This window comes from Podarcis bocagei, assembly GCF_964188305.1.
Source record: "Podarcis bocagei genome assembly, chromosome: 5".
Classification (NCBI taxonomy): Eukaryota; Metazoa; Chordata; class Lepidosauria; order Squamata; family Lacertidae; genus Podarcis; species Podarcis bocagei.
Genome location: NC_138129.1, coordinates 48344351 through 48358204, shown reverse-complemented (window position 1 = coordinate 48358204; position 13854 = coordinate 48344351). Strand labels below are relative to the sequence as shown.

General features: G+C 41.8%; 1 protein-coding gene and 1 long non-coding RNA gene across 5 annotated transcripts in view; one reads left to right on the top strand and one right to left on the bottom strand.

The window, feature by feature from the left end:
* The window catches only part of BAK1 (BCL2 antagonist/killer 1), a 39620-nt gene that overhangs the window by 18961 nt on the left and 6805 nt on the right, over positions 1–13854 (bottom strand). For 3 of the 4 annotated variants that reach the window (XR_014008563.1, XM_081195899.1, XM_081195897.1), the window contains exon 2: positions 3942–4056. Coding sequence is in view for 3 of the 4 variants with exons in the window: in XM_081195899.1 (XP_081052025.1) it covers positions 3942–4023 (82 nt within the window). In the remaining variant the exon portion in view is untranslated. Of the gene's footprint in view, positions 1–3941; positions 5220–13854 lie in introns of those variants that run through there. The other variant, XM_081195898.1, reaches the window with a different exon arrangement.
* On the top strand, positions 750–12187 carry LOC308587943. The gene is made up of 3 exons (XR_014008569.1): positions 750–1394; positions 8624–8827; positions 10349–12187. It is a non-coding gene; the product is annotated as an uncharacterized lncRNA (long non-coding RNA).

The window sequence follows — 13854 nt, the reverse complement described above, 5'->3', positions numbered from 1 at the left end:
ACACAAGGAGAAATGGCATTTTGCACACGCTAAAAGAGGAATTTGCAGATAATAGTCCGTGCACAAACACATCCCAAAGAGCAGCAGTATATAATGCAAGAGCCATAGAAAAGAGAGCCTGTCAAGGGTGGTGAAGTGGTTAGCATGCTGCAATTTGGCTTATGCACAGTTGCCTAGGAGTAAACTGTTGAACTCAGCCACAATGCAACTTGTAGAAAAACAAACCACTGAGCTTAACACAAAGCAGCTTTCATTTTTAATTAGACGTGCCAACTATCTTGCAAAGAAATATTGACATCTGAACTGCTAGCGGGAAGCAGGAGCCCCATCCAAGGAAATAATTGCCTGGCTTCCACCTGATTGTTTCTTTCATTCTCTCTAACTTCCACTATACTAAATCTGTCACAAACTCTCTTACAATATTAGAACTCGGGGACATTCAACAATGCTGAATGTTGGAAGATCCGGGGCAGACAAAAAGTGTGGATACTGCTGTGATACAAATTATACAATGTAATCCTGTCTAAAAAGATAAAAAAACCAAAGCAAAGCAACATAGAATTACACATAGGATACTATTGACAAAGCTACAACGACTCATTTGCAAGTCCGCAAGTAGAACAGGTTAAAATGTGCATGAAGGCTCACCACTGAGGAAAGTCTTTGCAATTGAACATTCCTTCCCCTGCCTGCCCCACAGCTTTGGGAGGTTCCAAGCGCTGATCTTGTGTAAAGTATTTTTCTCATCAGGAGTGTGCCCAACTCAAATGCAGTCGTACCTTGGATTCCGAACGCCTTGCAAGTCCAATGTTTTGGTTCCCAGAACACCACAAACCCAGAAGTGAGTTTTCCGGGTTTGCAAACGTTCTTTGGAACCCGAACGTCTGACGCGGGTTCCGTGGCTTCCAATTGACTGCAGGATAACTATGGGATGATGAAACAATGTGCTGTTGACCCCTATCTTAGACACATTTACTAGGCAGTAAGCCCCACTGAATGCACTGGCGCTTACTTCTAAGTAAACATAGGAAAGGGCCGTAGCTCAGTGACAGAGGATCCGCTTTGCACACAGAAGGCACCGGGTTCATTCCCAGCATCTCCAGCTAGGGATGAGATAGTCTCCACCCTGAAATCCTGGAAAGAACCTTCCAGTCAGAGTAGACAAGACTGAGCAAAATCCTGTGCACAAGTTTCCCAAATTCATAGGAAGCAGTAACTTTCCTGGGCCAACCCAAATATTACCAAGTAGTGAGCAAGCTTTCAGGTTCTCCAGCACTCTTAATCAGGGCAGAGACCATAAACAACATTTTAAAGGGCAGGGGAGAGAAGCTGGCTGATGTTGAACAACAGAATCTGTATTTACATTGCAGTCTATGGACAGAATGTGGGAGAAGGTAGGAGATGCTTACTCACTATTTTGTAACAGTATGGCTTTCTTTTTTAATGAGTCTACCAGGCTACCTTCATATGCTGTGAACAAAATTGTACTATACCACAATTACCGCTCTGGAAATTATTCTAAGGAAAAGACTGATGTTGCAGAGAAGGATCACACTTCTGAATGAGGAGATAAGGATTATCTCCTAGTCTTAACTGTGTGGGTTAATTGTCCTGGTGTAATAGTGAGTGTTGGACTAGGAACTGGGAGACCAGGACTTGAATCCCCACTCAGCTGTGAAGCTCACTGGGTAATTTTGGACCAGGCGCTGTCTCTTAGCCTAACCTAAGAGGGTTGTTGTGAGAACAAAATATGGGAGAACCGTGAAAACCACCACTTTGAAACTCCTTGGAGGAAAAGTTAGTATATAAATGTAATAAACAAACAAGCAATGGTAATATTTACATCATGAACTGGGAGGGACATTTTTTCAGTTATGTACTTTCCATTTTTCAATCTCTCTCTTTCGTTTTATTTTTATTTAATTATGATTATTTCCCAACACAGTGACTATGTAATGATTTTTAGAACGGCCACTAAGAAAGACTGCTCAAAACACATTCAGCATTTTGAATTAAGTTCAGTCTTGGCACTTTTAATTATATTGCACTGATTCCTTTATAACAGGCACATTGGAAATTTTGGAGAGGAAATAGATGACAGCTGCAGCCTGCACCTTCCACTGAATGTACTGAATCAGGGATGGGGAACCTGCGGCCCTCTAGACATAGTTGGACTCCAACTCCCATCAGTTACTACCAGCATAGCTATTGGTCAGAGGTGATGGGAGTTGTAGTCCAGAAATATCCAGAGGACCACATGTTCCCATGCCTGTATTACACACCTTCACCCAGTCCATTCAAATAATGTAGGGAATCTAGCCCTCTCTTTTTAAAATCTGCAGCAAGTTCTGTTTTGTTGTACTTAATGCTAGGATTATTTTTATTTTTAATAGCTTTATGTTTTACTTTGCATCTCAGTTGTGTTTACTTAACTATATGTTACGGGATGGCATACAAATAATAATAATAATAATAATAATAATAATAATAATAATAATAATAATAATAATAATAAATTATTTATACCCCGCCCATCTGGCTGGGTTTCCCCAGCCACTCTGGGCGGCTTCCAAAAGAATATTAAAATACTATGATACATCAAACATTAAAAGCTTCCCTAAACAGGGCTGCCTTCAGATGTCTTCTAAAAGTCTGGTAGTTGTTGTTCTCTTTGACATCTGGTGGGAGGGCGTTCCACAGGGAGGGCGCCACTACCGAGAAGGCCCTCTGCCTGGTTCCCTGTAACTTGGCTTCTCGCAGTGAGGGAACCGCCAGAAGGCCCTCGGTGCTGGACCTCAGTGTCCGGGTAGAACGATGGAGGTGGAGACGCTCCTTCAGGTATACTGGACCGAGGCCGTTTAGGGCTTTAAAGGTCAGCACCAACACTTTGAATTGTGCTCGGAAACGTACTGGGAGCCAATGTAGATCTTTCAAGACCGGTGTTATATGGTCTCGGCGGCCGTTCCCAGTCACCAGTCTGGCTGCTGCATTCTGGATTAGTTGTAGTTTCCGGGTCACCTTCAAAGGTAGCCCCACGTAGAGCGCATTGCAGTAGTCATAAATAAACAGTCGCATACTGACTTGAGTGTAGCATTAAGTATTTAGATAATTGTGATAAATCAGTGGTTTCCTGTGCACTGTTGTTACATAGTTAAAACGAAACAGGCCTCTCTTGTAAGTATCTAAGGAAAGGTTACCTGTGAACTCCACACACATACCAAAGGGAAATAAAATCTTTTATCCCCCATAATATTAGAATCTGGAGACATCCAATGAAGCTGAATTATGGGGGATTCAAGACAGACAAAAACCAGAAGTACAGAGCTAAAGTACAGTGGTATCTCTGGTTACGAACTGAATTCGTTCCGGAGGTCTGTTCTTAACCTGAAACCGTTCTTAACCTGAGGTACTACTTTAGCTAATGGGGCCTCCTGCTGTCACCGAAATAATTTCTGTTCTCATCCTGAGGTAAAGTTCTTAACCTGAGGTACTACTTCTGGGTTAGTGGAGTCTGTAACCTGAAGTGTTTGTAACATGAGATACCACTGTATAGACTTTGCTGCTACAAGACGTGCTGATGGCCAACATCTTAGGTGGTTTTGAAATCGAATTAGACAAATCTAAGGAAAGCTAGTCAGGATGGCCATAAAGCTACCTTTCATGATGAGAGGTAACCGGTTGCCTGGGAACAACAGCAGGAGAGGGCTCTCATTTCATGTACTGCTTTTGGGCTTTCCAGAGGCATCTGATTGGCTGTTGTGGGAAGCAGAAAGCTGGACTTCAGATAACTCTTTGGGCTAATCCAGCAAGACAGGTTTAATGTTCTTATAAGGTCAAAACAGATCTTAAGATCAGCAAAGAAAAGCAATGGTTGAGGATATAGTTCCACTCATCCTTTTACAGTAATCAAAGCAAAAGATCCAGATAGTCACATCTCTTACCTGAGGCAACTTCCAGGGATGATCTGCGTCTCTCTGTCCTCCTCCTGTTTGCTGGGTCACTGCTATTCCTCCTCGAAGCCATACTGGAGGGGAGCTTTGGGAGAACAGCGTTAATCTGCAAAAATTCAGGGTCAGAGAAACCGATTTGTTAGTGTTGAGAGTCAAAAGTTTGGACCTGGATGCTAGAAAGAATCCTTGGGTAATGTGACTCACTGTGTGATTGCAGCAGCTTCCTCTTCCCTGAAGAGCCTTTTAGCTCCACCTCTCAGTAATTTGACTCTCTGCTTTTCTTACTCACCTCCAACTCCCCTCAGTCCTGCGAGTCTCCTCTCCCACTCCTTAGAAAACATTCTGTCTCTCTCTGTGTCACTATCCAAGCCTTGTTCCTTAACCTTAACTGTCTGGCAATACTCCCTTATCAGTGGAAAGTCTGTTGTCAATTAAAACTTGAGGTCCCACTAACGTACTTGTAAAACATTTCATAGACACTCAGGATGATTTTACACATGCCAGAAATAGCATCTTTATAAGACTCTAATTGCTAAACACCTGGCTGCTGATGGGAGAATTTGCTGGGACAATAGTGAATAGATTGAGGATGTTGGGCTTATTTCAATCATAGCTGTTTGCCTTCAAGTAAGCTATTAGAATCCTCCACATACTATTCATAAATTCTGAGACAGGCACTCAAAGTGTGCCTCAACAAGGCTTTCGAAAAGCAGATCAGGAACCCAAGATGCCTATGGACACCTGCAACACAAAAATGCAGGGAAGCTGGATTTCGTTTTAATGCAGGTGTCCAAAGGAGAACAACAAAATAGTTCTATGTTGAAATAGCATGAAGAAAATATGCTTTAACTGAAGATCTAAATGGATGTAACGAAGCCAAAAACTACGGTTGCAATACATGAATTTAAAAACAGATGGCTAACTGCCGACATTTTGGAACAAGCATTCATGCAGAGAAAACTACCATAAAGTCCACAAGTATCGTGTCTAGATAGCTCAGTTGGTTAGGGTGTGGTGCTGATAACATCAAGGTTGCAGGTTTGATTACCATATGGGACAGCTGTGTATTCCTTCATTGCAGGGGATTGGACTAGATGATCCTTGAGATCCCTTCCAACTCTACAATTCTATGATTGCGGATTAAAATTTCAAACTGTCAGATGCATTTCAGCCACACTGGTATTCTTCAGTGACTTGAAAACAATCAGGAACTTCAGTATCCTCAACTCCAGGAGCTGAAGTATCGGATGCAGGATTCTAGTCAAGTAATAACAGAGCTACTGGAGAATGCTGCTGAAATCTATGCCTTGCTCATCATGCCCATAGTCTCATTTAAGTCAATGCCATTTTAACCAAACAAGGATTTGAAGCCATTTGAGCAAACCAGAAGTGGCTGAATGTTATTTCATGCCCACTATTCAAAATTGCATTATATTACCTTAAAAAAAATCAGTACAGGATGGTGTAGTAAAGGTAAAGGACCCCAGTCAAAGGCAGCTATGGGGTTGGGGCGCTCATCTTGCTTTCAGGCCAAGGGAGCTGGCGTTTGTCCACAGACAGCTTTCCAGGTCATGTGGCCAGCATGACTAAACTGCTTCTGGCACAACGGAACACCGTGACAGAAACCAGAGGGCACAGAAACACCGTTTACCTTCTCGCCACAGCAGTACCTATTTATCTACTTGCACTGGCATGCTTTTGAACTGCTAGGTTGGCAGGAGCTGGGACAGAGCAATGGGAGCTCACTCCGTTGTGGGGATTCGAACTACGATCCTTCTGATTCGCAAGCCCAAGAGGCTCAGTGGTTTATACCACAGCGCCACCTGTGTCCCTAGGATGGTGTAGTATCAAGGAAAGCGTACATAACAACCAACATAGCTAATTGTCATCATTATTTTGATAGTACAACATGCTTTACACATATACCGTATTTTTCGGTTTATAAGATGCCCCCTATTTTTGGGGTCTCAGATTTAAGAAAATGGGGGAGATGTATCTGTGTATAAGATGCCCCCTAATTTTTGACATTATTTTTTAGGGGGGAAACCTAGGGGGGTCATGTGGCCAGCATGACTAAGCCGCTTCTGGCGAACCAGAGCAGCACACGGAAATGCCATTTACCTTCCCGCCGGAGCGGTACCTATTTATCTACTTGCACTTTTGATGTGCTTTCGAACTGCTAGGTTGGCAGGAGCAGGGACCAAGCAACGGGAGCTCACCCCGTCGGCGGATTCAAACTGCCGACCTTCTGATCCATACATATCTAGTCAGAAGTAAATCCCACTGATTTCAATGCCTGGGTGTACTCCAAGGCAACTGTATATGAGACTATATATGCGTATGCAAAAAGTCCACCCCCAAGATATGTAAGGAAAATGCATCAGCTAATGCAATGTTACATGTTTAGCTCTAAGACTATCCTTTGAATACATCAGAAAACAAAGTGACACTGAAGACTGCCTATTCCTTTCTGTGATGCTAGTGTCCTGAATAAATCCTCTAAAACGCTTGAAATTGCACTCAGGGATAATTTCAAAATTCAGTTACCTGCAGCAGAAATAGAAGCAGAACATATCTCATAACTAATGCTTCTCATATGGCTGGCTCATTGATGATGGTGCCCAAATCCTCAAAATGAGTTCGTTTTGTCTGACTCAAAGTAAGTTCATTTTTGGAATGCAAACAGCATCTTCAAAATGAGTTCACTTTGTCTGACTCAAAATAAGTTCATTGTGGGGACCCAAAGAGCATCAGTGAGCCAAATTCAGAAAAGGAGAAATCTAACCCGCTTGGGAGCAAAACAGAGAAATATTGCCATATCCAGGAGCTTTCAGGACCTCAAATACAGCAGCTCATGTTGCAGGGAGAAGATATGAGAATTTCTTCCATTAGCTCCTATGCAGCAAGAACCTTAGAACATAGATAGAAGTTGTCAATATCAATGAAAGGCAAAAGACCCACATTTCTGCATTATATTTAGCATTAAAGAGGCCATTCCATTCCTCAGTTACCAAGAGTAAACCTCTCTAATGAATAGTATGGTTAAACTGTAGCCACCTACTCTTGGCAAGGCATTTTATGGTTGCCAGAAAACAAACAAACTGCAGGCTCCCTGCTAATTTTACATAAATTTAATACATATGACTCAGCAAGGGCAGCCCTTCAAGGCACTGGAGAGAAACATTGTCACCTGCTGACATTTGCGGCTCAGATTGCTTTTAAAGACACAAAGGCTGGAGCAGGGGTGAGGAAAAATGTAACCCTCCAGATTTTGCTCCCCAGTTAGCATGACCAATGGGCAGGGGTGATGGGAGTTGTAGTTCAACAACATCAGGAGGGCTAAAGGCTCATTGTTGCTGGTTTAGTGTTGAACTAGGACTGGGGAACATGTAATAGTTGGCTGTAAACAGGTCCACTTCTCATGAGATGCGCTCCCCTCATGGAAGCCATTTTGGTTGAGGAAACTGCGTCCATCTTCTTTGAATGCTACAGTTGACAACTGAATCTTGTCATGTGCACAGGCAGCAAAATAGACACATGATGAATATGCAACTTCCACATAGGAAATGTCAGTTTGTGTGAAGCAGCCATAAACCAAATGAAAGTGGTGATGTTCATCAATGTCTGGTTGTCTTCAGTTTGGTTTGACAAACTGAGATCAACCTTTGACCAGCCTACCCGCAAGTCTGGGATCAAGTAGCTCCACAGTGAATCATCTTTCCTGTGGAGGCATGAAGCAGCAGTACTAAAACCCACTTTGTGGGTGGGGGTGGGGAAACACACTTAATGGCTAATTGTGCCTATCTACACGATAAAGGGGAAAGAGTTAACTTCCATTGTATGTTTTGAAAAGCTCACAATGGCCAGTGGGAGCCATAAAATAAGGGAAATGATCTCTTGTATAAGAAATGTTCAGATTGCCAGAAGGATGAGCATTTTTTTCAGGGATAGGCACTGTGGGCAAAATTATTGCAAAATGTGTTTTTGCTGAAAGGTCATGCTATATCTGCCTGGTACATGAGGCTGCTACCTTCTCTTTCTGGCAGAGTTTTCATGGATGGCAGGCAGAAATCAACAGAGGAGAGGAGAAATGATGGGTAATGCCTGACATGCAATTGGAAAGTACTAATTCCGCTTCTAACAAATAATACCGAAGCACAGAATCAGTGTTTGGCTATGATGGAATTAAGACTGCTGTGTCTTTAAGAGCTCTGCAGCAGGGAGAAATTAAAAGAGATGTGCAGATTTCCCTATGATTGCAACTCCATGCAAAAACTTTTTGGCCGCCCACTGAATTTCCTTGTCATTAAGTTTTTAATGAAGGGGTGGAGAAGCGGTAACCCTCCAAGCATTGCTGGCCTACAACTCCCTTCATCCTTGACTACTGGTCACTCTGGCTGGGGCTGATGGGAGCTGAAGTCCAACAACTTCTAGAGAGCTTCAGCTTCCCCAGTTGTAACAACAGAGAGAAATGAACAAGGAATTGCTGAGTGGATATTTCCTGGAAAATCTCTCTTCCTCTTTCACCCATTCCCGCAGCTTAAATAAATAAACCAGATGATTAAGAGAGAGACTGGGAAACACTGGAGGTAATGAAAGAAGCAGGTCAAAGAATAGAGTGTGATACCTTATTTTCACTCAACAATCTAACGCCGTTACTTTCATTCTGACAGGATCTCTGTGCAACTATATTTTAAGCTGGAAAGAGAACAACCTGGTGGATTATAGACCTCTTAGCTTGATTTTAAAACATGAGAAGCTGTAAAACGAATCACCAAGCAAACAGTCTGCAGAGGAAAATGGACTTGGATGTGATTAAATGATGGCACACCAAACTCCTGCTGCAACGCGCAAAAGACATAACGAACTTCTGAAAGGTTTGTTGTTTTTGTTATTATTATTCCCACCTGCCCTTCACCAGCAGGTCCCAGGACATGATACAGTATTTTTTTAAAATCAGTGTTTAAAAGTCAAAACTAATAACAGTCACAGAAGAAGGACAGTTCCTGAAAATACATAATTCAGGGGTCAAAGGCTGGAGCAAACAGGTATGTTTTCAGCATACATAGAAACTATAATGAAGGTGTAAAATGCATCTCTGTGCTGACGGAATTCCACAAGCTAGGAACAGCCACAGAGAATGTCCTAGCCTAGGCCACCACCTTCAAACTTCTGTAGGCAGGGGAGCTATCAAGAGGACCAAGAAAGAGGACAAGCAGTCTTTCAGATATGGAGGGGAGGGGGATGACAAAAAGGACAGAGGGCTCCACCTGTTGATGGCATTTTACCATTGCACTGTGGAGAGCATATTAACCTATGGTCTGTGTGTGTGGTTTGGGAGCTGCACGGCCTGGGAAAAAACAATGCTATCCAGGGTTGTAAAGACTGCAAAGAGAATAATTGGGTGCACTCTTCCCACCTTAGATCAAATCTATGGTGCCAGATGCCATAAGAAAGCAGCAGAGATAGTGCAGGATAGTACGCACCCTGGAAATGATCTCTTTCAGCTTTGGCCCTCTGGAAGAAGGTATAGGGTTATAAAGGCCAGGACCAGCCGCCTGAGAAACAGTTTCTATGCAAATGCAATTCTGGTTCTAAATGCAGCATAAGGGGTCTCTATAGTATAGTATATTTTAAAATGGGGTTTCAGAGTTTTTAGGGGGTTTTATGTAGTTTTATGTAGTTTTATGTAGTTTTTCAATTTCATTGTTCTGCATGGGACAATGACAATAAAGATATCGTATATTGTATATTGTATAACTGGTTCAGACCCACCTCTGACTCCCAACATGCTTAATAATGCAAATAATGCACATTATTAGTGCTAAAAATGTCAATTCAGAGTAATATACATTATGTTACTGTAGTATTATGACTAAATGAAAAGCAGTGATTTTCACACTTGATGTTAGGCAAAAGGCTGAGAAGCTATCGAAAACCATCAACATTTTCCATTTAAAGACTTACAATTTCAATGAAACACCTGGGGTATGTTTGAATTTTCAGATTTCATTCTAGTGAGGGATGTTATCAGAAAGGCTACCTCATAAGGTAGATGATCCTGAGGTTCATCTAGTCCAACCTGCGCCAACTTTAGTTGAGGAATCTCAACTAAAGTATCCACGACAGATGGCCAGCCAACCTCTGCTTAAATAACTCCAATGAAGGAGAGAGTTCATAACCTCCCTAGGGAGACCGTTCCACTTTCTAACAGTTCTTACAGTCAGAAAGTTCTTCCTGGCGTTTAGTCAGAATCACCTTCCTTTTAAGTTGAAGCCATTGATTTGAGTCCTACTTTCTGGAGCAGGAGAAAACAAGCTTGCCCCACCCTCCATGTGACACCATGTGATAGATATTTGAAGGTGGCCATTATATCTCCTCTGCCTCCTCTTTTGCAGGCTAAACATACCTAGCTGCCTCAGCCATTCCTCATAAGACTTGGTTTCCAGACCCTTGGCTATCTTTGTCGCCCTCCTAATACTTCTACAACTGTGTCACAACAGTGTTCAAGGAATAGTGTCTGCAATGAATCATTCTACATGTTGCATAACACCTCCTTTGACAGACATAAAATGTACTGTTTGATCTTCCTAAAAAAAAAAAAACCCCCAAAAAAACCATGCAACACTTGAAAACATGTCCGTGGAATTTTCTTATTAATGTTTTGACCATTTCAGCATTTTTTTTAATGCCTTTAATATTTAACATAGTAAAAAATGTTGTAACCCGTCCTGGGACCTTAAGAGTGAAATACAGGGGAAAAAACAAAGGGAATAATAATAATAATACCCTCTACATGAGTTTTGTGCTACAGATTTTCTGTAACTTGTGTCTTCCCTTCCCCTGGCACTCCAAAACACTGGTAGTTAAAATACATTCATCACTATTCTAGTTATAACTTGTGCTGTTAATTAGAATCTTAATCACTGGAAGTTAATTCAAGTTTTAACTTGGTGTTGCAATTTTTGTTAGCAAATGGATCTTTCATATGCCAAATACAGTATTCTGTGCTGCTGAATTAGCTCTCATCGGCTGACTATATCTTTTCCGGTACAAGAACTGGTCATACACAGATTTTCTTTATTAGTAAACTCATAACTGTTGCCATCTCAATTGTGACTGATGATTATTTGCCTAACGTCATCACCATGCATTGTACTTTAGACAGTATACAAGGACAGGGCCCTGCCCCCTCTGTAAATAATTTTGAATAATGCTAATTAGAATAAGCACCTGTATATCACATTTCAAGGACTCAGAAACTTATTCACAGACATAAAATAAGGGGCACACAGAAATGAAAATAATAGGAAGAGAGAATGTTCCCACCAAGAACTCTTCAGGTTTGTGTAATTAAGATAAGACCCTTATTTGCATAATACTTCAGATCACTTTGCATGGATTTAACATGCTGTCAAACACAGAGAGGGATTTCCCCACTCTTTTCAGAATTCTAACATGTCTCAGCGACTGTGTGTTGGAAAGCAAGACCTCGTAGTTATTTTAGATTAATTAAAATGGACCACAAGGTTGTAACTATATGTATGGAATCAGAAGGCGGCCAGTCATAAGAGCAAATAGAGGACTGAGGGCATTCTCATTTTAGGTATATTCATTTAAAGTATTTTCTATTCTGCCCCTCCCTCATAAAGCCACACTCTGGGCAGCTGGTATCAAATTGAAACAATCCAAAGAACACATTACATATGATCAAGAACTCACAATCAAACTGGACTCAAGCACTCAGACAGCACAAGTTCTAATGTTAACCAGCTGGGAATGGGTTAATCTAGGGAACACCAGTGATATTTGTTTCCACAGAGGAAATGAAACAAGTCAATTGCCAGAAACTAGAATCTGGCAGAATGGATGTGGATGCAGCAGCAATGCCAGGAGATTGTAGACATTCTGATCTTATCAGAAAGTGCGTGCCATGTAGGCACTCTGCCTACTCGGTCCCAACTATAAAACAGACCTTTGCCCTATCTATGTTTCCATTTCCCACAGTGTGTATTTATCACACACACACACACACACACACACACACACACACACACACACACACACACGGGCACGACTTTGCAAACTCTTCCTTCTGCATCCAAACCCCTTGGGCAAAATTTTCTTTTGTCAAAATATGTAAGCTCTCTCTTACATAAGTGATCCATAAAAAAAAAGCAATATGGAAACAAGAAGCAAATTTGGAGCACATTTGGAATCTAACAAACCTTGTAATAACCAGTATTTTTTAAAAAAGAGAATAGATCTCTAAAATAATTTAACACAGATCAATCAGCGTTAGCACTTTAAACTGGACCTGGAAACAAACCGGCAACCTGTGCAGCTGTTTTAAAATGAGGCGCAAAGCATACACAACTGAAAAAAGCTGCATATTGCTTCTCTGTTTACCCTTGCCCACACTTCTCTTCCAGTCCTCTGTTATTTCATCTGTGTCAAATTTTAGCTTGTAAGCTGCTCAGGGCAGGGACCTAACCTTCTGTGCTCTGAGAAGCAACATGCATGACAATAGCGTCATAGTGGTAATATATGAAGCTGCTAAGTGATGTTGATAATAACCCTGAGCAGATGTGAGTTCCAGCAGCTCAGGGTGATTCATTTTTCCAATATGCAGAAGGCTCACAATTGTCAGGTTACTGACCTGACAAGAGACAGCCACTGAGACATCCCATCAATACCTCAAGTTAGCCACATTCAAATTCATTTCCTGCAAGCATAAGTTCAGTCTGTTGGGTCTGTGTTTGCAGAGAATGACAAATCACCTCTGGTGGGTAATCCTTTTCTAAGAAATGCATATATGCTTCCTTAAAACAAGTAAGCAGGCCATTGGGCCACCCCCAATCAATTAAAATACATAGCTAACTGAGGCTCTGCCCCCCAACAAAAGGCCTGGTACCCCAACAAAAATCCTGGTTACGCCTCTGTATTATCCTGCCCCCCACCTCTACTTTATCACAGTATATCACAGGTTCTATCAATGGTTTGCTACAAATTGCAAGGAAATTATATGGAGAAGACAAGCAAGTCAAATAGGATTCTCAAAAGAGCTTGGAATTCAAATTTAATGCTGCTTTTAAAAAAAGGATTCCAGTTTTCTCAGGCCATACAGCTAGCCAGACAATCTCAGAAGTTAAGTGTGTGTTTGGAATGTCCCAAGTCTTGGCCACGCACATATTGCATGGAAGGGCCTGAACTGTCGATTCCAAACAGTCCTTTATAAAGGAGCAATATTTCTCGTGGATGAAATGTAGTAAGGCAGATAACCAGAAAATTATCTCTTCAAGGGAAAGGTTAAATGCGACTGCGTGGTGGGTCCCAACTTCTGCCATGTTGAACTGCTTGCCATATGCATTATCAGATCACCGCAAACCTAACAAAATGTGAGTTTGGGAAAGTGGCACATCAGACAGTCTAGTTTTGCAAAGTGGTGGCTCATGCTGGGAGCTGCTGTGCAGTCAAAAGTTACGCCACCATTGGGGCATTGGGTTTACTGTACTTTTTTATCTGTTTCCTTTTCTTGTGTGTTCATCTGCAGGAGGAACACATCTCATGGTCCTTCCCCTCTGCTCTGTTAGGGCTTTTAGTCTGTAGTGTTAACATGCAACAAAACAACACTGCAAACTGGCTTATAAGTATAAAACCAAATTTACTAGAATAATAGCTAGACTAGAGATAGACTTGTAACCATTCAAGCAACAAACATACTACTCAAACATACTCAAGCTCCAGCCCTGCCCATCACTGCTATGTGGCCCCTAGGAGGTTGGCCATGAGAGACTGCAGGACTAGGGAATAGACCCTACTGAATTCAGCAAAGCTTACTTCTGAGTGAGCTTGGTTTACCTAGGGCTACAAGCCTTGGTAACTGTACACAGAGGACATTTAC